Source organism: Phaethon lepturus, unplaced genomic scaffold (assembly GCF_000687285.1).
Source record: "Phaethon lepturus isolate BGI_N335 unplaced genomic scaffold, ASM68728v1 scaffold28158, whole genome shotgun sequence".
Taxonomy (NCBI): domain Eukaryota; kingdom Metazoa; phylum Chordata; class Aves; order Phaethontiformes; family Phaethontidae; genus Phaethon; species Phaethon lepturus.
Window position 1 is genome coordinate 22,511 of NW_010556019.1, and position 24,502 is coordinate 47,012.

Genomic DNA, 24,502 nt, shown 5'->3' on the forward strand with positions numbered 1-24,502 from the left:
ATAAAATTCACAAGAGAGAAACAATGGATAACCCTGGATTTTGGCAGTACCCACAAGAGTAAGAAGTCTGATTGGGAAGAAATTGGAAGAGCTGGTGAGGAAAGGAAAGAGTTCAGTTTAGATTAGGTTAGGTTAGGTTAGGTTAGGTTAGTTTGCTACAAATGGGTTTACTGTTTCTGTTCACTTCTTTCCAATATGTAATCAGGGTCACTCACAACATTAAACAGAGAGCAATAATTACGTTACCCAGTTGTGCTTCCCTAGGGTAACTACTGAATAATGCGCTCATTGTCATCCAACGGAGAATGAGGCTTCTTGTTTCTCTGCAGATACCATCTTTCTTATCCAAGATATTTATCATTATTAATTGTCATCTGATTGCATTTGTACTTTTACAAAACCACATGGGTTTTATCTTTTGATAGACATGAGGGAGCTTCTCTAAAGCACCATTTAGAATAACATGCTTTTTGATCTTCATGGGTTTATTCTCTTTCATTTGAAGCATAATCTCAGACCTCATAGTACAAAGATGTGTCTCAGATTTTCCTGGCTATATTTTTCAGACAAGTCAAACTGGAAATGTTTATAGGACTGTGACTCATGTTTTCCTTTTATAATAAACTTCTCTACTTTTTGGCCATTCTCTACTAGCATGGGACTGTCAGGATCCTTCCTAATGGCTGTGTGGTTTAGTCCCTGCGGCTTGCTTCCTATAGTGGAGAAAGAAAACATACCATTAAGCATCTCACCACCATGAGCTCTTCGTCACACAACCCACATCTCTGCATGGCCATCTTTTCCAGCTTGCAACTCCATTGCTCCTGAGTAACTCCTGAAACATCACAACCTCTCTTTCCTTGGAAGCTTGCAGAAATGTCCCTCCAAAACTTAGCCTAATCATCAAAGTTTATTCATAAAAGGCTTCTCCTCACTCTAGGAAATTATCAGGCATGGTACTGACTTGAAGAGCTTGGCTTGTGTTCTGTTGTGTGCTTAAGCAGAATCTCTGGCAAGTTGCACAAATAAATCTAAAGTCAGTGGCTAAAAAAAATTGACTATACGCCAACAGGAAGAGCAAGAGCCTGGGGAGTTCCTGATGATCTCACTCTGGAAACATGAACCCAGGCTGCAGGGGATCTCTGACAACTTAAAAAACCTAACGGTTTAAAGACAGCAACGCATAAAGCAACTTTATGTTACTTGAAATAACAGTCCACAACTCTTAAAGATTCTTGTAGCAATTACTTAGAGTGAAGCAAAGGAAGAGTTAATAATAGTAATGACTGTGAGGTTCTGTGGGAATATTTTTCTTGGCAAAGCTTGTAGAACCAGTTATTTTCCTTATCTGTAAATACTTTCTCAGACTGTATCAAATGAGAAAATCTCTGGCTAGGTGTTGGGAGGGGATTCAATGACTCAGCAGAAGACTATGTTTGTTCTGCCACAAAAGCCTTTCATTCTGAATTGTCTGAGTGCCAGTTTTATAAACCGGACAATTACTTCTTTCTAGATGACAAAAACACTCAGTTAATTACACAGGAAACTAGTAGCGATGACATGAAATCAATTTACATGTAATAATCATTTGTTGCTTACCATCCCTACACAATTCAAATATTATAAGAAGGTAAAAAGCTCCTTTTACACCTTGATCTTAAAAATAGCCTACTGGGTTTAAACCTTTTTTAAGGCAATAATCAAGCTTTGCCCTGACTCTTGTGTCCATCAAACCATTTAACATCCTGTACTTTCTTACTATGATCTTACTATGATATTATGGCCATCTAACCAGACTGATCCCAAAAATAAGTAGAGATCAGCACAGTGGTGCCTGGGAGGAACCCCAGTCTTAGCTGAACTTGACACTTCAGTTTTTAAAAAGGTGTGAGGTGAACTGCAAGGAAGTGGAAATCGAGGATAGATTGTATGGAGGCATCTTTAGCACACAGACAACCTTTGACTACAGAAGAATGAGAGTTCTCAAGTATTGCCAGATTTCCTCCAAATGAGAGGCCTTTGGGTGCTACTAAACCTTCAGTCACCCAAGAAATGCCTGTGCCTTCCCAGAGGCAGGGAAAAGGTTAGCAAAGAATAAAAGGAATCAGTTCAGAACCAGGGTTGGAATGCAGGGATCCCATATGCCTAGTCTTTTGCTTAGTTCACTCAATTTTGACAAAATCAGAAACAGTTTTCTGCTTCTAGCACCCCTAGTCAGTGAGACCGTAATCGCTTCTCCCCAAAGGAAATTACTTACCAGCAGGTTCTTGGGGTTACGAGTCCAATAATAGTCTTACCTAAGGTCTCCCTGAAAGATGCTTTCCATCCCCTGTCTGCTCCAAAGAAGTCAGTGTTAAACACCAGGAACAAGTTATTACTGGAGCTCTTAATATTCGGAGGGAGTTCTGAGCCACAGAATTTCCCAAGGAGAGGAGCATGGGTGTCTGAGCCATCATATACAGCCACATAATCTTTGTAGCAGGAGGGAGATATTTCAAGCTGGAAGCTGTTGAATCTGTAAAACACACTTGGAGCTTTAGGTATCACATTTTCATTTCTATTCCTGTGTTATATGTGGTTTTAGTGCTTGAGGAAAGGTCCAAGTAATAGCAATAGCCAAAGCCATACACAGACAGATACCACAAAACATTTCTCTTCAGGAACAAGCAAGCAGAACTATTAACTGCATGGCAAAACACTCCAGCCAACCAGCCTCAAAGAAATAGTGACCCGCACCCACTGGGCCTCTTGCAAGGCAAGCTGTCAGCACACCTCGGCTTTCTGTGAAGCAGCAGATTTCCCCTGTGCAAACAGATCCCCTCTCATTTCTGCAAATTGCTAAGCCTGCAATTTCCTTGGGCACATGAGGGACATACAAAATGCAGGCTCAGAGTGCAGACCAGCTGGGTCTTCCACGTAGTTGGGAAATGTTCTCTTAATTCATTATAAGCATATATATGGCAGAGGAATCTATCTATTGTTTAATTTCTCAGTGGCAAGATTTTGTGGCAGCCATATTCCTCTTCTAGGCAGGATAGCACACACTCAGAAGTATACTCTTCCTGTGTGGGTATTATTACTTGGGCTGTAAAGTGAGTGCCAGCCTTCTAAAATTTTTTTTTTCTTATATCGACTCACAAGAGTCTCATAACTCCTCAAAGGCTGACAGAATTTAAGTAAAAGCATGAGTTGCATTTTTACAATTTCTTAATCCTCTTAGTAACCAAAGTGGGAAGTTACAATTGTGGTGATGTTTTGCACATTACAGAGAAAGATGTAAGGGAGCCTGAGGTTGATAAAGGTGGCTTCAGTAGCTATTACAGCTTTCCCTTTGGACAAGGAAAGAAGAAAATTGTCAATAATTGCCATCTTTAATTGGAATCAGAGACCTCCCTGCCCCCTTGATGACAAACTGAACTTGAATTACATACTTGAGGGCCACTACTTTGCCGTTTCCAACTGTGATGTAATACGAGCAGTTCATGTTGTTGTGATAATCAAGAACTGAATGGGCTGGACTGCTGATAACACCAACAGAGCCGTTGAAAATGCCACCACAAGCTGTAGGGGAAACAGAAAAAAGAGTGATTACAGTCTGAATACCAGCTTGGTCCTAATTCTCATATTTCTTGCAGGAGTTTGTGTTAGTCCTCTTGTAGCCGTAAGGAAAGAAAAGCCCTTGATAAATTAGGAGCAGTCTTCACTGTCATGCCTAGAACTGTGAAATGTGGAGATGTCTATCAAGTTGTGCTTATGCAGTGGAAGACTAGAGTCAGCACCAAAGTGACAGGTTGTTACTAGTCCATACCAAATGGCAATGGCTCCATATTTGTGCAGTAAAGGATTGAGCCTGATTTCAAATGTGCTGCAGTAGGACCAGGGAGCAGCAGGATGGGGAGGGTGCCCCATGCAGCAGGGTGTCAGGTGTATCTGGAGGAGCTCTGCACCCATTCTGGCTTGCTAAGAGAAACCTGGCTGATACATGGGCAAAGAAATTCCCTCATCCAGCTCCTGGCCCCGTGGAAGCCTCTGGAACTTTGGCACTGACACAAAAGCAGCCAGAATTGGAAACATAGCCCTGCCCTTGACTTTCTGGAATAATTGTACGCAGAGCCTCATCATCCCTCCACCGCCCGGCAGGGTTAGGGCATTACTGTAGCAGTTCTGTGCAGAAAGGCAGAGAGGAGTCCCCAGGCCTCACTGACACCGGGGGCTGTTCCCCACCTCGCCTTTTGCCGGGGCTCACCAGCAGTGGGGGGCGGCTGAGATGGAGAACTGCATACTTGCTCTCTGGCTGAGTAGCAAGTTAAACTCTGCAGCTGTGAACTAAAAGCACCGTTTGGCTTCTCAGGGTTTCACACCATGGATGCTGATGAGGCCAGGATGTGGCTAATGTTTGTTCCCAGCTTCAGTGCTTGAGGGAACAAAAACTATTATAAAACCAACTCTAATCTCCATTGTTAGCTTCAGACTTTATTTTATAATCTTAACTTGGCAAAAAAATGTTTCCCTGCGTCCTGTTGATAAATAGCTTAAAGCCACACACAGCTTTTCATGTTTTAAAGGACATGCCATCACCCAGGCCACCACCTTAACAAAGGCAGCCCCAGCCAGGGTGCTGCTGCATACAGAGCCCCTGGCTCCTCAGCTGGCGGTCCGGAGCGCTGGCAGATAAAGGACAGGAGCTGGGAGGAGAAAGACTCAGCATTATTCTACACTAGGAGGGGGAAGCCTTTTTCATTTTTTTTTTCAGCAAACAATACAACTAGAGGGAAGAGGAATGTTAATTGCTAGAATCTGCTTTGTATACAGCAACAAGCTAATAAGGCCGCAGTCATCTTTCTCAAATGTCAGAAGTCACAAGTCAGATAGCAGCAACTGACTTGTATGAGTTATGAAGGTCTTTTCTATGAGTAACTGCACATTGTCATTTCTCAGTGCCATTCCCTCTGTCTTATCTGTATCAGGCCATTCATTTTATATAATGAATTTAGCCTTATGCTTTTTGCTGTGGCTTTGACCATGAGGAATGTATTAAGGGAAATACCAAAGTTAAGACCTCATGCTTTTCTCTGCAGTTAGAAAAAGCAATAGCTTTCAAAAATCAAAGTACTATCTCTACAAGTTAAACATAGAAAATATTAAAATTGGTTTTGAAAATAAAATCAATCTTTTGGGATATTTATATTTGTGCAGGTGTAAATTCTAAACTCATTTGGAAACTTCTTTTTCTAATACATATTTTCTCTTTAAAACAAAGGAGAGCTCATGTGAATGACAAAAAGTTTTGGTGAAAAAATTTATTCGAAAAGAACAATATATCTAGAGCCCAATTTTTATTTACATTAACGCCTGGCACTGTAAGGGGGTAATCAAATGGAGGCATACAGCTGGGTCCATTTAAAGATTCTGTTCTGGTTCCTATGTTGTATAATGTAGTTTTGGTATAACTGAGAATCAGACCATCCTCCTGTATGTGATAAAATCCTTTAAATGAACTCACTTAAATAAACTGGTCACGTTTCTCCTTAAACATTGTAAAAAAACACCCCAAACAGACAAAACAATAAACCCTGCCAAAATGTGTTACATTTCCACAGCAAAGGAAAAGTGTTTCAGTTCCGGACTTGGTCCCATGTAGTATATTGAAATGAGAACTGTGAGATAACACGTCAGTGACAACACGCACCAAACAGTCCCATGTCCTGGTCCCGAGAGCTCTTTCAGATAAGTGCAGAGGGAATATGAACCATCTACCTCCATCTAAGGTATTCTGAAAATGAGGTACAGCATTTCCTACACTGAACCATTACCCAGCAGGAATATTTCCGCCAGCTACAGCACAGGACAGTGGCTACTCACCAATTGCTCTGTATCTTGCCTGGAATCCATAGCCTGCAATGTGTGAGTCAGTGTAGAAGTTGAGCAGCACAGGTCCAAAGACGCTGACTGGGGCAGGGAGCTCCTTACCACAGAGCGTGATGAGCGGATGCGGGTTAACCCTGGTCCCACTGAAGATGCTTACTCCATCATAAAGACAAATTCTGCTCAAGAGTGCTGGGGCTGCATGGACATACAATGCAGAAGTGTTAGCAACATATTTTCCATGTGATTTACTGACCTGCAAGTACACAGTCTTCACACAGGATAAAAATTAGATTTTGTATTACTTTCCATTCCAGGATCTCGGGATCTCATTTGCTTGCTGAGGAAGCAAATGTCATTTTTTAACATGTAGAAAAACTGAGGCAGAAAAAAGCAAAGAGACCTTGTATATAAGCCATCCAATTGGTCTCATTCAACACACCTTATCATCTGGAAAAGGAGCCAGGCCCCTTGAGTTCTTCAGAGATAGTCGAGTGAACACCATCTATGAGGAGATGAGAGGACCTGATAAAAGCATGGATCCTCTCTGCAGATAAAAGTAATGCACCTTGTGTACAGGCAACCAGCTACCTGGTACTTCTTTCCCCTGATGTAGAAGTCAGCACTCAGTGCAGGGAATTTTGTATGATTAAGAGTGAAGGTTTGTGAAAATGAAAAAAAATAGTCTATACACTAACATGTTTCAAAGTTGACTTCTTTCTCTCTGAATTCCCTCAAACTTTGGAGTACCAAAACCCAGATTCTTCAGCTTGACTCAGAAGACCAAAAAATGTATATTTAATTTTGCAGTTTGACAGTGAAATGCTGTAACTGTGGCAGTCAGTGGAGATTTGGAGATGACTGAGCAATAGGAAAAGAAACAATTATTATCGGTAGCAATCTGCTTTAGGGGGCAAATCAGTACAGATATTAGGGTGAGTGAAAAGCTGCCCATTCAGAAGCACTAAGAAATATAGAAATGGGGAATGTAGCATTCTACTAGTTTTTTCCCATTGGTTTTTAGTTTATCATTTGCAGTTAAGTTTCTGGAGGAATGAGCCATCCTCTCTGACTCCCTGCCCTACCTTCCTGATATTCTAGCCACCTCACCATTTGCAATCAGATTCAACTGAGACAAGAGATCTCAAATGGATCAAGTTCATATAAGTTTCATGAAGGTCAGTGGCTGAGTTAGAGTGCCAGAGGAATGTCGTCAGAGAGGGACACGCTGTGCTTTCAGTGAAAGGGCAGTGAGTTTGGGCAGAGACCTGCTGAGCACCAGCCACTGGCACTCCGGGAGCTCAGAGCCACGTCACCATCTCCCTGCCCAACTGGGAGCCATAAGCATGGGGAGAAGTTAATAGTACCCAGGGTGGTACCACCAAGGGATGTATGGTGGGAGCTAGAAAGGTTTGGTGGGAGCAAGAAGGGAGCCACATGGGTTGTGTAAGAAAGCTGGATTAATACTGTCACTGAAAACACAGCACATATCTACAGAAAAATGAGCTTATTTAGTTGTTATGCTTACAGAACTTGATGTTTTCTTTGTCTTTTTCTTCATCATTTACAAGCATAATGGAAGCTGGGCTGTCACATGTTTATTTAGGTTGTTATCATGTTTAGCGGTCCGTTAGCAACAATGGGGCAGTTACTTAAACTGCAAACAATTAACAGGGAATTAACTAAATTTAATAGGAGAGATGCTCAGCCTACCCTTGCAGTGGACTGCAGATTGTCCAGTCAAAACAAGCTGCTTCCTAGTCTTGTAGGAAACAGGATGACTCATATTAACAGGACAACAAATAGGAATGGAGTGATAATTCTGTTTCACAAGAACAACAGAGTGATCCCAGCAGCCAGATGTATTTTAGATTCTCTCTGGAGTTTTAATTTAAAAATTCCTTCTCTCTCAATGAAGACAATGTATTCTAACATGCTTTACAATTATATCAATAGGGAAATATGGTGATTGTCTGACTCTTATTAAAGTAACTAAGTTGAAAACAACCAGCCACATCAGGTAGCTGATTACACTGTTAATAAAATAATTAACTAAAAATATTCTTCATGTCCTACCCTATTATGAGAATACTTGATAATGTGATACAATTTTAAAAAAATCATTAATTTTAAAAAACAAAAAAAAGGAAAATAAAATGAAATGGAGACAAGTGCAATTTCAGAATGGAAAAGATTTGAGAAAGCAACTCAGGTCCTTTTCTGAAAAGACTTTGGAGAAAGGCATGAAATGAAATGGATTTCTCTTCAAAGCAAAGGTCCACAATACCCATCACAAGTTGTTTCAAACCGCTTTACTGGAAAGAATAAGGATTGTGAGCAAAAGGCTTAATTTCTAGCTTTGAATTCTCATTGTTTGGGCCAATATCATTTATGACCTCTGAATCCTGGCAGGACTGATGATTGAGCTCTATCCTGTAACTCATTCTCTTGTTTACACTTTTCCTTAATTTCTCACCACACTAAAATGCATTATTCTGTAAATAATCCCCAGCCTCAGATTTGGTCTCCTCATGTCATACTTCCAGCTTCTACACATACTCAGCACATCATCATCGATTCTTCTCTGTCATTTATTTCCTCCAATTCTATCATCTTAGATCTTTTCTAGACCAATTTCTGTGCCTTGCACTACAATGGAACAGCTTTCACAAGTCTCCAGAGATCTTTTCTTAGCCAGATGTCAGACCCACATCCTCTTTGAGCTGATAAACACTTTCCACATAGCTAGCACTGTTTTTCTTCATGAAAACTTGTCTACTAAGAGCTTTCACTCATCCTTCTGGTATTACTGTACTCTCTCTTATGATTCATCCATGAGGATTCAAGGAGACATATCCTCTCCTGTCTTTTTCTCTTCCTCTCCACATTAGCTCTGTGTAATCTCATTTGCAAGGACAGATGCAACTACTCTCTCTATGCTGATGCCCCCGTAAGTCTACTTCTCTCCTCCAGGCCTCTTTCTGTCCAGAATAAAATCTTATTTCTGTCTCTCAACAAAACCATTCAATAGGAGAACTTGCCCCCACACCCTCAAGTCTTCTCTTGTATCTTCTTTCTTCATAGCCTCATTATTTTGCCTGCCCTCATTAGGTCCATGTCCATTTGGATCTCTCTAGGTCTTCACATCCAGGCTAGATACAAATACCGTCAAGTGTTTTCAGTTATTATCTTTAAGAGAAACTCTTTCCTATCCTTCCACATAGCTATGACTCTCACCTGAGAAATAATGATTTTTCCAACATGGATACTGTACCATTCATTCCTCTAGCCTTGACAATATTTCTTCCAAATACTGCTGGAGAGATCAATTATTTGGCCTGACATTATGAACATATCCCTTTTCTTTGAATTGCTGGGTGTATTTGCTTTCAAAGCCTTTTGTTATTTATTTGCACTCTATTTATCATGTCTTGGTACCGTTCAGTGTTGATATATTGACTCCTGCCTCCAAAGTTCACATAAGAGCTTCAGTTGTCCTTGCATTACATCTTGAAATACACCACAGTGTTGTCTCCTTTCCATTTAGCGGAAACCTCTGTCCAGTCTCATTAATCTCCATAAAATCATTTATTTGATGTGTTGTCTGCACAAAAACCTTGACTGAATTTGGGCCCCTAACTATCTGATCACTAATAACAATGTCCTTTTTCCATCTCTCTGTCTATAGCCATAGATTCTGTTTCATTTTGTATTGAGGCAGAACCTGTCTTTTTGTTTAAAGTTTGTAAAACTTAAAATAATGAGTTTTTGGTTCACAACTCTAGCTCCTGGTATAAATTGTAATACAATAGTAATTAATAATGTAGGAGAAGGATTATGCAGATATATACTCCTGTGCGGTATATTAACCAGCTCCATAGCACAAGATACAAGTCTTTCGTACATACACCCTCTTTCAAAATAATCTGTTGCAAAACTTGTGTATTTTCTGAACAACTGAGAAAGCAGATAGAGAAGACTCCAAAACAAAGCTGTGACCTTATCTCAGATTGCAAATTTACAGTTGCATGTTTAAAAAAAAAAAAAATAATAAACAAGTTATTAAATGTTTTTCAGGTCGACATGGTATCAACACAATGCAATTGTTTTGTATGGAGAGAGTATAAATACCACAGAATTCTAAAAGCAGGTATTGCAGGAGGGCCCCATCCGTTTCCCCTAATTTTCCATGATTTGGAACACAGATTTTATTGGATGTTGTACTTGAAGACTATTACAGCCATGTAATAATACAATACCCTAGCTGTCCTAGAGGTGTATTTGTAGGGACACTCATCTGAATAAAGCTTATGAACAAAAGATGGATGTGATTGATTAATTATTTCTTAGATAGTAAGTCTACTAAGATGGATAAGTTGTTTTGACATTGTAATATGTTAGATTTGTGTAGACCTTTGATCCAAGGAGGGAGAATAGATGGAAGATGACATTTATCACTGTCGCAGAAGTGGGTCTGAGCAAACAAACTCACCCCTATTTGTTTGTTACTTTATAAAATAACCAAACACAACAATGTAGGAAGTACTACAAGAAGCAAGTGGCAACCTATGCAGCTTCAAAAAACAGGCAAATCAAGAGAGATGTTCTGGAACCGTATTCAGTTTGGCACAGGAAGAGAAGTTCTTTGGGCTGCAAGGAAATCACAGAGACTAAGACAAACTCCATTCATAAGGCTAATCTTGCCTACGTTTTGCTGCCTAAGTCTTAAGTATCTTGTGTAAGCTATTGTCTATGGCTTCCTGTAATAGTCAATGGGTAATGAGAGTGAGAGAGGCCTTCAGAAGGCAATTCATTCTACCTGTACAATACATTTGTTTTTTAGTTCAAAGCACTATCTTTTTCACTTCACTATAGGAGGACATAAATCTAGATGATAAATCTGAATTAGACATTTATTTTCAGGGGCTCAAAGTCAGATAAAACCAATTTTTCTACCTACAAGGAAACAGCCAATTTAGATTAAATTTTGATCACAAAATCAACAATCAGTTTCCTCCAGTTCTCTCTTGTTCTGTTACTTGCTATATTTATTGATTAATATATATTTAATATATAGCACATCCATGTCATGTTCATTTGGTTCCAGATATTGTATCACTGCTGTGGGTTAACTGCCTTATTTGGAGTCGTTCTTTACAATCATAACAGGCATTTCATGATAATTGAAAACATAAACTACTCTACAGCAGAGATCTGTGACTAACCCATGAAGTCATTCAATTTTGTACCAATGTGTCACTGCACTATAACATTTACCTTCTGCCTTCTAATTTTCTGGAAAAGATGTCTCAACCAATTAAAGTCAATGAGATCTGTATGCCTTACAGGCATTATTTTCGATACTTAATTTCATTACTAAACAACCATGAAGAAAAAATTGGATTTCTTTTGAGAGGTCGAATAGGTAGTAGATTATGTTAATCAGACATGTAGCTAAACTTTAAAGATGCAATCCAGAACATCTGTACTAGTATGGTTAAGATTTTAAAAGCCACACTCAGCAACAATCTTAAGCAGGTGCAATGCATATGGAATAGCTGGAAATATTTTTAACAGATGCTGCCAAACGTTGTCCTGCCTTTGCAAAGGAGCTAAGGGAGTTCTTGCTGGAAACCCTTAGCCACATGTGCTAAACATATTCAGTGGACAGCTGAATACCTTTTCACTTCTCCATGATAGTTTGCAAGATGGTGGTTTCAATCTTCTTTCTGATTTAAACCCAGGAAATTTCTCTTTGCTACAGGGCTATATTTTAATATTTCGTGAAAAATATTAATAATCGACTAATGGAGGATGTCATACTTCCTGTTTTATAACCAGATGTCCTTTAGCTCATATCCAAAGTTCTTTTCTTTCAAGTGACTAAGGACTTTTAGTTTGTGTAGCCTAAGGAAGCCTATAACAATAAAGGAGCAAACTGACCTGCAAGAAGTAGAATATTTTTAGTATTTACTTAGATCTATGTTTATTATTATGTCTGTATCACTTACCTCTTTGCTTTAACCTTCTTAATAACAAGAGCTTGGGTCCGTTTATAAATTAACTGAATGCACAAACAGAATACAGATCAGTAATGTACTCATAGAGGTGACAAAATTGGCATCATCTGATTCAGCCTAATGTTTAGTGTGTCTGCTGAATAATAATATCTTCTACATGAAGTAATTATGTAATTTCTGTGGTTTACATTTCATTAAAAATAATTCTTAAAGTAGTGGTCACTATTGGGAGATGAAAAAAAAAGTTTCAGATGAAATCATAGTCAAATCAAATCTTTGTCTCAGACCTAAATTAAGTTTGTACCAGAATACTTTTGAATTCAAAACAGTTTGCAAACTTAAATAAAGGAAGCCGATTTTCTGACTTTATGATTTGGTCTGAAGAAAAATTCAAATTATGCACCCCAGCTTAGTAACAAATTACTAAAAAATCTCTTTGTCTAGGTGACTTCAAGGGAACCAAATTAAAGTGGCCTCAAAATATGTGATGCCACCCAAGTAGTTTGGCCATACTGATTCCTCTGTGTTATCATGACATACCATCCATAAGAATTTGATCCTATGAAAGTTGGGGAAGTTTTACCATTCACATAATGAGACCAGGATATTATAGCTGTATTTCTTGGCTAAATGCTGCCAAGTCTGAAAATCTCAAGAGTGACTTTTGTTGATGGGTATATACTATATTATAGGTTTTTGGTTACTGTAGTCTTTCACCTAGTTTCACATTTATATGTTCATACATGCTTGTATAACACCTGAGTATATTTATATTCATTTCATCAGTTAGGGAAACAGAACCACCGAAAAGCAAAACAGCTGGCCTAAGATCAACAAGATTATAAGACTCAATGGCAAAAAAAAAAGACAGGAACAAACACCCAAACTGGCCACAGTCATTCATACTCCAACCACTTGGCAAATTCCCAAATTCATTGCTGCAAGATATAGAACAAGTGAGACCTATCGACTCTTGTGGAAACCGTCAGTGATGCAAAACTGAACCCTGTAAATGATTTTCAGAATGGACCAGCAAATTAAACGATCAACCATTTTCCATGATAGAAGACTTGTATGTTTTCAAGTAAGAAGTTACACTTCATAGTACATACTGAAATTATGAAGAACCAGTTACCTTCCAAGTGGAAAGTCTCAAACTCTAGAATCACCAGTGACTGTGGTCCCTGATCTATGATATAACTGCAGTTCAAGTTGTTATCATACTGACTAGGGTAGTTGGGAGAGACGATACGACCTGCAGGGCTGGTGAAATTTACTCCGCATCCTGCAAATGTAAATAAATAAGACACAGTTACAATCCAGGTGATAGCATCATTCTGGTTTTGCAGTGAGAAAACCTATAATGTACACAAGGATCTCATCTCTTCCTAAGAGGCTGGCCAAAAAAACTGGGAGAGTAGTATATATCAATGATGGCAAAAGTACATCGTACATACGTATAGAGCAGTGGTTTTGGGAAACGGGGCTTTCCCGCCTACAGCCTCACACAGTATCTTGGCATGTTTTGGATAAGACCAGGCCATAGCCCCTTGTTGGACTGAGGTCTGAATTGCTACACACAAATCAAACTAATCCAAAATGGACTAATAGAGCAGCCATCTGGCTTTAATGTTACTTACTGCTTATGAAAGATGCAGAGAAACCTGGCCCAGGAGCATCCTGAGACTGAAATACTGTAGTTATCACATTGTTTGGAGCAACAACAGGATCAGGAGCTGAATTTCCACATCCTGTGGTTAACAAAGCTGCTTCTTCTTCATCATTTCCTCTCCACACCTGACAATCCCAGATTGGAAATGGTTTAGTGCTTTCAAAGCCCATGTAATTTGTGGGAACCCACCAGGAATTGCATATGCAATTGTTCTTTCCAAAGACTTAGGGTAGCATTCATCTCAGACTGAATCTTAGAGATCTAAATTGGAGCTAATCACTCTCAGTTCGCTCTACAGTCAGTGGACACAAAAAGACTTCTCCAAGGAGTGAATCACAGAATAACTTAGGTTGCCAGAGACCTCTGAAGGGCATCTTGAGGTCATTTGCTTAAAATCCTGCTGATAGCAGAGACAACATAGATTAGATCCAGGGAATCAGAGAAAAATATTTTGTGCATATCATTACCTACCTCCATTTTGTCTCTGCTAACTCATCTCCATACACCCTATATGACTATCTGCGTATACAATGAATTATTAAATGCAATCCTTATATTATTGATAAGTCAATAAAAGCCAAAGCTGCCTTGCTAGGGTAATATAGAGGCATCAGACTGGAAGATCTGGATCCTTAATATATAGTCTTGCTAATCAAAAATTAGTCCTATTTTTGTTATGGTACATTCATTTGTTCAATGACAAGTATCAAATCATGTAGAGAGTTAACAAAATAACATAATTCACAAAAAGATAATTAAAAAATATAATTTTTTAAAATATTAATTCAACTGTACCAATAGCCAATTTAAGTTCAATTAAACCATGCATTGAAGAAGTATCTGCAGGTTTAGATAGGTACTGAAGTGAAATCCTCTTCAGGTTATTACTTAAACATGTACTTGAGGCTCAAAGTTTAAGCACTGAATTTCAACACACATATAAAATGAAAGATAGGCATAAATGTTTGATATTTCTGAGTGCTAAAATAATTTTCTGAATCAGGATGTTTATTGACAGGGTTTTAAAATGTCTGCTTTAAGAAAAAAGAAAAAATATTTACTCTAATAATAATTTTTTGTTGTTGATGATGTATTTGAACAGGTTTTTTTACTGGTACTTTATACAAAAATATATTAAAAATAAATAATATTTGATTTTTAAAATAATGTGTTTGAAAGACCTCTAGTGGCACTAGAACAATCACATGAAATTGTGATTGCTCTAAGCAACCATCCTTGAAAGGGTTAGCCAAGGTTTAGTCTGTAAGTGTAGACATATGAATAACCTCATTCATCTGGCCAGGTGTTTGAGGCAATGGATGCTCAAAGGATTAATATGAACTGTCTATGGCTTGGCCAAGATTTTGCAAAGTCATTATTGTTTTGGGATTCCCCTTTTTTGGCTGCTCAGCTTGGAGTGAATGGAAGACACTTACATCTGCTCTGCACTTTTTCATATCCAGACACCTTCACACATCTCGGATTGGACATTCAGAAACAGAGGTGGACATCACCAAAAATTTCAGATTTTTCTCTATGGAGAAAACCTCCAGTTGACATATGTCACTCAGGACAGTTTAGAAATTTGAAATTAAAGCACCTTTACTGGGTGGCATTAAGACTTTTGTATTAGTGAAATTTATTATAACATGTTACATCAATTAATCAGTGGAGCAGGCTATGAAAAGAGAAATCTAATAGTACTTTTTCCCGCAGCCTGAAAAAATGAGTGCAGCTGTGGTTTGTGAGTTAGTAGGTATAGATCAGCTATACAGCTGCTCAAGTCTGCCTACATGTTGTCAAATTATGTTTGCCCTTTATTTCAAGTGGGAATTGTACAGCTGTGGAAAAAATGAGCACGAACCCACTGAACATATGCCAAATGCCTGAGAAAAAAAAACAACACGGTGAAAAATTCAAAGCATGTCCACTCCATTCTATCGCTTTGAAAACAAGTGGCTTTTGACAACCTATGAAAGATAAGAATGTTATCTTTGTTTTTCAAGATTAAATAAAGAAGGATTAGTGCAACTTGGACAGTTTATACACTTATAAAGAAGTTTTGTAGAATTATAGTGTCACATTCCTGTTTTTTTACTCACTGGTGTAATTGAAATGGTCTTGTCATTACACTATATTTTCTTATTATTTCCTGGTTCTGAAATTGTATGCACTTTCTTTCATATTTTTCATTTTTAGGGCAGCATGTAGGGTGATGGGAACCTGCTGGAGGTGGAACCTCAAAAACTCATAAAAATTTAAAATATATACAATCCAGTTGTCAAGGCATACAGAAAATTAACTGTATTGGTACAAGGACTTCAGTTTTTATTTCCTGAATTTTGTGCCTCAACAGTCCTAACCATGATACGAGTGCAAAACAGGATTCTGGAATCATGGCTTCTTAATGAACTGCTCTGCTGATTTAATGCCAACAATTATTTTACCTTCACATAACTGCTCTGGCAACTTCCATTGCTATCTGGGATCTGGAAGTTACTGTGGAAGTTCAACTCCAAGTGTTTGCTTTCATGCGTAATGATGGTCCATGTGCATCTGGTGTTCATGGGAAAGTTTTGAGGCCAATGAGGAGACTTGATCATACCGTTATCTGAATGAATGATTCCACCACATCCTGGAAAAAACAGCAACGGGTGGGAGAAATGTTCAAATATTTCCTGCTGGTGTCAGCTTTGAATGGCTGCTTGCATCTGTGTCTGCAAGAGTGAGAGAGGAAAGCCCTGACACCCATTCAAACTTCATTTACCCCTCTTTTAATTAATTTTCCTTTTCCCACCCCCACAGCAGGGAGGTAGTTACACTCTAGAGAAGGTCTCTCTTTGTACTTCACTTTCTCTTCTTCACAAGCTCCTTCTCCTTGCCAGTTCACACCCTTTTGCTCTGGTCCATCTATATAATCCTGACAATTAGAAGTGAGTATTGATTACAGAGAGAGTAAGGTCAGAAATACATTAATGAGGAGCTTCTCCCAAGACTGTGCAAGTTCCTTCCCACACCCCACAGCATGCACATCATGACTGACAGTCATTCAGAAAAGCACTCTCAGGGAGAAAAACTCAATCTACTGCTGAATCCTTTTTTTCCTCACTCTGCAACATATAAATATTGCAGTTCCACATGTGAATCTACTCAAGTTACACCTGTTTACTCAGGGCAAAATGGTGACTTCTCCAGTCCAGGCAGCCCTGTGGATCTCAGTAGGATTATGGAAAGGGCTGAAAAACATGCCTTTAAACATTCACTTATAAGGGGGAATAGCTGGTCATAGCTCTGTGGCAGCTCAGGTTCTAATACATAATAAGTTTAGTTAATTTGAAACATACTTGCAAATACCATGCCAAGAATAATTTACTAGGGCTATGCATACAGTACTAGCAACCCATTATTATTTCAGAGATGATGTAGTAAAAGGATGAATAAAGAGCAAAAAAAAAATTTATAATACATTTATATATATATATAAAACATAACAAAAAAAATAACATTCTACTTTTTTTCCTTATAATTAAAAAATATATATTAGGTTTAAAGGAAGATTCTGTTTTTCATTCTCCTATGTTAGAAATGGCAATTTTGTTTAGAAGGCTATGAGGCCAAGTTTTGCTCACACATACAGAATGTAAACCCAGAGATTCTCGGTGGACAAATGAGAAGCTGAGGAAAGGAAACCAGGCATATAAAAAAAGAAATCTCCTTTCACAGAGGGAATACTGACTATGGACATTGCATGTGTATGCTAATGTCTACTACATCATTGAAGAGTGGCCTTCCTTGAACATGGAATCCCAGTGACAACAGGGAAAAGTGTCAAAAACCTGCTTAAGTGACAGTGCATATTCATGCAAGCACAGACTATTGATATGTTTAAGAAGACACTCCATCAACTGACTGTGTGAATACTGACAGATCGTTAACTGATGGAAAGCTGATCAGCATCAGCCAGAAGGTTTGCGGCTGGACAGGAACACTAGGAAACACATCGCCAGCTCTGTACTGAGGTAGGAAGGCACAATGAATTCTGCCCTGCCACCAGTCAGCACATCTACCCTTGCCTTTACTCAGCTCCTGAAGGACAGTATGGAAATAGTGAGCTACCTTTTTTTTTTTTTTAATCCAGAGAGATGATAATTTCAACAGAAGGAAGGTAGCTTTTTAAAATGTACCAACTCAATCCTGCATGTGTACTACCTTTAAAAGCGTACCAACATCTCCACTAAAGTAGAAGAGATTTAAGCTGTTGTCACATGTGCTCTTTGAGAAATTCTGTCTGCGCCTCTGTTTTGAAACTGACCTCTTTCTAGTTTTAAGTGTGTAAATCAAATCAAACTGTGAAACAATTATTATTCAAGAAATTAAATGTCTCATCATCACTGACAATAGGTACCACTTCTGGGATGATAATGGGCATGGTATCAATTTACAGACATCAAGAAACTGCCAGTAGGAGGCTTAAAAATTACAAAATCATGTCCAAATGCGATTTCATTGTGTGAGATCAGACAACACTGGTTTAACACTTGACTTTTTTAATGATGGCTTCTCTCAGGAATGCTGAAGATGTTGGCATGTATTTCTTTTGATCTTTAATGCAAATTTAATTAAAGAGGAGGAATCCTATTTCATTTTGTGGTCAAAAAGTGCTATATAGGCACGATGCACCGCTATGTTAGACCTGACAAAGCCAGTATTTTTTCTCTTACCCAGAGATTCTGCTGTCCATGTTGCATAAAAGCCACCTCCTTGAATTGAGTGATCAGAGTTAAAGATGACGACTAGCTTGCTGGAACCAGACCGAATAGTCCCAGGGGATGTGTTTCCACAATACTTTCCTATGACAGGAGACCCTGGAGAGCCACCATTCAGGATAGTAACAGAGTCCCACTTACAAAGCGAATGATTTTCAGTGTGGAAGGCTGTAAAAGTAAGCTGCAAAACACAAAAGCGACATTCAGGAGCTAACACCAGCCACACCAATGGAGAGGCTAGAGCAATTCCAGCCAGATCCCATAGTCATCCTAGCACAATGATTTCTGGGTACGCTCAGAAAGCCAACCCTCACTTCAGCTTGATGCTTTCCTGAAAGTATTGCTTGGAGTCTTGCCACTGTAAGTAACAGCAGCTACTTAGCATGAAGACAGAAATGGAAAAGGAATGCAGAGGTTCAAAACTGGCATTATTGGGACTTAACTGTATGTTTGAAGCTAAGTACATGCTTCAAAACTGTCTTGAGTATGCACAGGTGTTGAACCACTTTCCTGCGCTCGAGGTTTCTGGTCATGAAATCTGAAGTTGCACATTCAAATATAAGCAGCTATGTAAGGAGAAAGTCTTGGATTTTTTTCTTCCTATTATTTTGAATTGGAATAGTTAACAAGTTGCTAAAAATAATGCTAGTTTTCATTAAATGTGAGAGAAACAGTTGCATGGTTGGTTCCTGTGGGCCTGGATGCATCACAGAAAGAGACCTGGGCTGGGCAGACAGCTTCTGACCCTGTCTGCCTCCCACACTGATGCCATTTGTCCTTGGAGTGATATGTACATGGGTGGGATTTCCAGTTCAAAGATTTAGATTGCTGATCCCGTAGACTCCTGGATTTGTTGATGTTGAAATATTGATGTACACTAATGACTGCCTGGCCCTATTCCAATAAGGGTTTTTTTACCAGTTGCAGGACTGGGATATTTGTGGAAAAGTTTAGCAAATACACAGTACTTCTTCCTGTAACTTTTACGTGTATTCATTTCCAAAAGAACTTTGCCTAAGGCAAAGACCAAATACAAATTTAGCTCAAATGGTTTAAGTTTGGAAGTTTACCAGTAACTGAAACTGGCAGCTTATACTGGAAAAGGTTAGTCTGCCTTCACAGAGGGGGCTGCTACTCAGTCCTTTTAAAATAGAAATTTACTTCCATCTGATTAAGATTAGTTCTGCTTTAAGCAAACTGATGGATTAAATAGAAATTTTGTGTTCTACTAAAAAAATTCTGTATTCCCTGAAGTAAGTGTCTAGGCAGTGGTCAGAATATCATGCAGCAGAATAATTAGGACTGTGGGTTTGCATTTCTAAGAAACACTTTTGTAGTCGTAAATAAGGCAAACACGATAGGGAAATTAGTGAAAGACATTACATGTGAAAATCTGCAATGTGTTTTTAAAAAATTGCTTTTCAGATATTTTTCTGACCTGGACTGCAAATGTCACCAACCGGACCTGGTCTCCAAAGGATCAGTCAAATAATTCAGTGAGTGAAGTTTAGCACTGCTTGGTCATAAAGGTGCTTAAATTCATCTCTCAGCAGTTTGGCTCAAGAAAGTAGCACCTCAGGCATCCTGTTAATACTTATTGGGAAATAAGAGTATCATCTTATTGATGTAATTTGGGCCAGCAATCATATTATCTTCCAGACTAAACATTAGGACATGAAAGTAACTTTTCTGCAGAGATGAAGAAACTTGAGCATCATGTTTATTCTCATGATAGTGAGAATATCCATGCATATCTAATAACATGAGTTATTTTAGTTTCCTAAACATAGAAAGTAACTGTTTAAAGGAGAAGTCAGTGCTATGTTTTGAGGTCAAGTTAGACTAGGATCCTTCTGCTTTTCGAAAAGCACAATCTAGTTTGGTTGTGTTATCTTCGTTTCCCCTTCTTTCTTAGGTAGGGATGATGGGGAGATATTTAATTCCTACACATTTCTGATTTTCCAAATTGTCTCAAACCTGTTCCTCAAGACTCAGAGGGTGCTTCTCACACTGCCAGCTGCGCACACAGTCATCACACTGTGTTACTCACAGTGATGGTTTCACCTTCAGGAGCTTCCAACAACCAGGAGCAGCGATTCAAGTTGCTGTAAGGCTCTGGGTAGTTAGGACTTGAGATAACTCCCCTTTCACCTGACTGTATACCACCACAGGCTGAAGAAAAAAAGGAACATTTCAATACAGTTTAGGAACTGAATGCTATAATCAAATGACCGGAAGATTATTTAGCTTCTAATAGTACTAAAATGTATTTTAAGTTGGACTGATATAGGTGAGGATGAACAATTTATGTGGGAATATCCAAGTTTTAAAATCTTTGTCATTGAATAATGAGTAAACAGATGCAATGACCTTCAAACTTTGCATTTATTCTGATACTTAATATAGCTTTGCCAAACCTTTGCCAGCTGACACTTACAGCTGCCTCTTCCACCCTATCTTCCATTTGTTTATCTTGGACTCCTAAGCAAACCAGTGCCATTCTTGGACCAACACAATCAAGTCAAAAACTTGATTATGATAGATATGCACCAAGGCTAAATTCAGCTGTGACAGGAAGAATAGTTGTGCTGGCATGTAAACGGCAAAGTGGTATAATTTGCACTGACACAGCTTTAAGTGGGTTTCAAAATGAGTGCAAAGGTTCAAGCAGCAGAATGCATTTCAGTCATGCTAGCAATCCAGAGGCCTATTTGAAGTAAGTCAAACTTGGCTGGTATTACCTGTTACATCCCTATTCCCCAGAGCAACCAGCTGCTCTGAGTGTTGCACTGCATTGCAAAAACTCAAATGCGGTTCTGCGAATGAGAACAGTGAGGCAGAAAATTAATCTGAAAGTTCAATTGCTAGCATATGTTTGCTTTAGATGGATACAAGTAGTGGCAGGCACTGTGTAACTTTTGAGGACCTCTTTGAGAGTTGACCCCATGAATACTCAGTATCACCAAATGAATAGCAACATTCCCCAGAACGCCTCCATCAGCAAGGGCAACAGTCTATCAAGCCATTTACCTTCAAACGAGTAATGGGCCAAGAATCCTTTATCTTCCATGTTTTCATCACTTACAAAGTGTACCCAGAACTGGGGGGCAGCTATGACTAGTGGCACAGATGGTGCAGCCTGACCACAAAGTCTGGCTATTAGCTCTCCATCAGCATCCCCTGAGTAAAGAAAAACAAAAAAATATACTTTTTGAATCCTAAAAGACCTACAATAACATAAAGGAATACACAGGACAAACATCCATTTCATTTTGTTTTGACTAGAAAACAGAGAAAAGTACATGTCACACTTAATAACTGATTATTTGGTATGGGTATGGGTATAGGTAGAATGCTGTAGTTCATTGCTGGGATCTAAATCTCGACACTGAGGAGGTTCTCTCCAAAGCTGTATTAATGATTATTTTAATATCTTGGGCTACTTCTCTCCCCACCCTGCCACAATTCACACTTTCTTTTTGTCTGATCCATCAGACCCGAAAAAACAGAAAGTGCCTCAAAACTGCAGACATTTTGGAGCAGAACTGTGAAACAGATGGCCCAAGGACCTGATCACATGGAAGTCTATTAAGCCTATGTGTTTGTGACATCCTCATTAAAATCAACAGGGATTTTGAATTTTCTATCATATAGGGATGTGCTTCAGCCCTGAACAAGCTGTCACTACTGTTTTAATAGTGGGCATCTCTTTCCTAGGGGTCCAACATACTGTTCTCTGTATGGCAAAAAAAAAAAGCCAGCATTTGCTCAAATCATTAAAATCTCAAAGGACAGCACAACACAGGCTGTTGCACTTATTCTGTCATTCTGAATGTTTGCTCATGTTGGTGTTAAACTCTTATCCATCACATTGGTAGAAGTATCAGTTTCTTTTATTACTGATACATTCTGAGGAGAAGGAAAATAACTGTAATAGTGTTCTTCATGACATCCAGGCAATGCCATTTGTAAGTTTGCTTCTCTAATAACAGCAGGCTGCTGGTCTTAAAAGTCTCCATTCAAAAGTAACTCCTAGCTCTGTGCAGAGTGGCAGACTGTTCTTGCAAAGAAGGCAGTAGAGCAGGAGGGGGAAACTTTGGGTGCTCTTCAAAGCCCTTTCACAGTTATTCCAAGTAATGTGGCTGAATAACTCCATCTTTCTGTCATATACAGTGAGACAGCCACTATTTGAAATTCCTTGAAACACAGGGATAAAAGGTGACATATAATAAAATTCTATTAATGTAAATTACACAGAGAAATGCTAAAACCTATCTTGTTAACATGCACCAAAAATGATAAGGAGCTGTACCAGCAGAAGACATTCATGATAAATTATGGTTTGCGAAAAAATAGTAACAGCTACTTTGAGCATTAGAATGCGAAGTGTACTTTTTCTTTTTTGCACTTCTTATGAGGTGATTGACAGATGTGATCCAGGTTACTCAGTCTCTGCAGTGTGAAAAGTGACACCAGTCACTGCTTTCATGAATGACCAGCTGGCCAGAGATCTAGAATGTTGATAAACAGAAAATGTAAACACAAAGATTGTACTGTAAGATTGGTTCAAATTGAAGGTAACAGTCTGAAAGACAAAATCAAGTCTTCCACAAAAGCTATAAGTTAGGAGTATATTTCACTGTAGCAATATGTTCAGCTGTACTACCATGTACAGACTACATGCATGTGCCTGATAATTTATAACTTAATATAAAGCCTTACCCTATGAAATTTGAAATATTTATTTTATCTTTTTAGATTAAATAATGCTCAGTGAATACACAAAGTCAATTCTGCTCCCGCCCCCGCCATCAGTACCATTAAGTGTGTGGTATGGGTAACTCGAAAGAATTTTACACATCTCAGCTTCATTTGGGGTCTCTCAGGTAAGGTACTGTGAATTGGATCTTTCCCCATATTCACATCTGCTGTGTTGAGAGTCTAAAACAGCACCTGCCTGAGTTTAGTGATATTCTGCACTATTTGCATCTCAGTGCTCATTAAATGTTATTTGTCAGCATACACAGATGAATTACAGCATTCTGCCTTTGACATGAGACTGGTAGTGAAACCGAAGATCCATTAATATGGCCAAAATGAACATTACTATTTAGATGACAAAACTGTGTAGAGCAACACAAGACTACATTTTTTCCTCTTTCCTTTGACTGTATTGCCTGGAGGCCTGAGGTTCATAATAAAGTGAGAGTAGTGGGAACTAATGAGTAACGGACCAGATATGCTGTTTATTATTTCCCAGCTCCAGTGCATATGTGGGAGGGAATTGTTAGGCTACGCAGCTATGCATGCTTTGGCTCTACACAGGACAAATTGATGCTATACAACCAAGAGCTCTCATTCAAATGAATGCAAATAAGGATGTAACAGATTCATGCTCTCAACCCCTCACACCTTTCAGAAACTATTTCCTGGTAAATTAGAACCTGCTCTCTCTGGGACTCAGACATACAGCCCCTCAGTGAAGGAGACAGATGGAGCTTTCATGCTATTCTTGGCATTAGCTGAGCAACTTTCATATGACATTTCCAGTTGGTTGTTCTTGCAGATAGCTAAAAATGCTCAAATATACAGAGATATTAATCCTGTTATTGTTTTCCTTTTAAATGCTTTAGTCTGTATTTTGTGATGCAGTCTCACAGGAAATATGGATTTGTTTCTGAAGAATCATCTTATAGGGTACAAAAGTGGGGTATGAAGTGGGTATGCAGCCCAGAGGCTATGAATAATTAAAGCATTCTTTACTCCACTCCTCCTGCCCCTGGAGATGTTTCAGGAGCAGGGATAGAATGGGCTGTGGACCAAATTGTTTTGATGACTCCAACTTCTCCTGACTGACATCTTTCAAGGGAGATGAAGTGAAATTTGTATTGTCCCTTGCAAAGAGAGAGTCAGGTGTGTATTGCAACCACCAAAACAATTTATCCCCCCAAGATACCTATCCAGTTTTCCATTTTCTCCCCTGAAAGAAGGGTGACCAAATCCATGCATCCATTGCTCCGGTAGTGAGCACCTATCCATCCCACCCCTGGTCTAAGAGGCAATATGGAAGGCATGCATGTGAACACTCTCAAATGTACAGATCCTACAACAGTCACTCTCTGCAAATATATATGAACAAGATTTGGCACAAATGCAGTTGCACAGCTAGAATCTTGATA

General features: G+C 38.8%; 1 protein-coding gene across 1 annotated transcript in view; it reads right to left on the reverse strand.

The window, feature by feature from the left end:
* LOC104624880 (cubilin-like) overlaps positions 1-24,502 on the reverse strand; it is a gene marked incomplete at its 5' end in the record, with an annotated part of 40,930 nt that overhangs the window by 15,010 nt on the left and 1,418 nt on the right. The window contains 9 exons of the mRNA XM_010292353.1: positions 2,298-2,515; positions 3,432-3,561; positions 5,863-6,057; positions 13,021-13,170; positions 13,526-13,682; positions 16,005-16,192; positions 18,279-18,504; positions 20,374-20,495; positions 21,354-21,503. Coding sequence (XP_010290655.1) covers positions 2,298-2,515; positions 3,432-3,561; positions 5,863-6,057; positions 13,021-13,170; positions 13,526-13,682; positions 16,005-16,192; positions 18,279-18,504; positions 20,374-20,495; positions 21,354-21,503 — 1,536 coding nt within the window. The remainder of the gene's footprint in view (positions 1-2,297; positions 2,516-3,431; positions 3,562-5,862; positions 6,058-13,020; positions 13,171-13,525; positions 13,683-16,004; positions 16,193-18,278; positions 18,505-20,373; positions 20,496-21,353; positions 21,504-24,502) is intronic.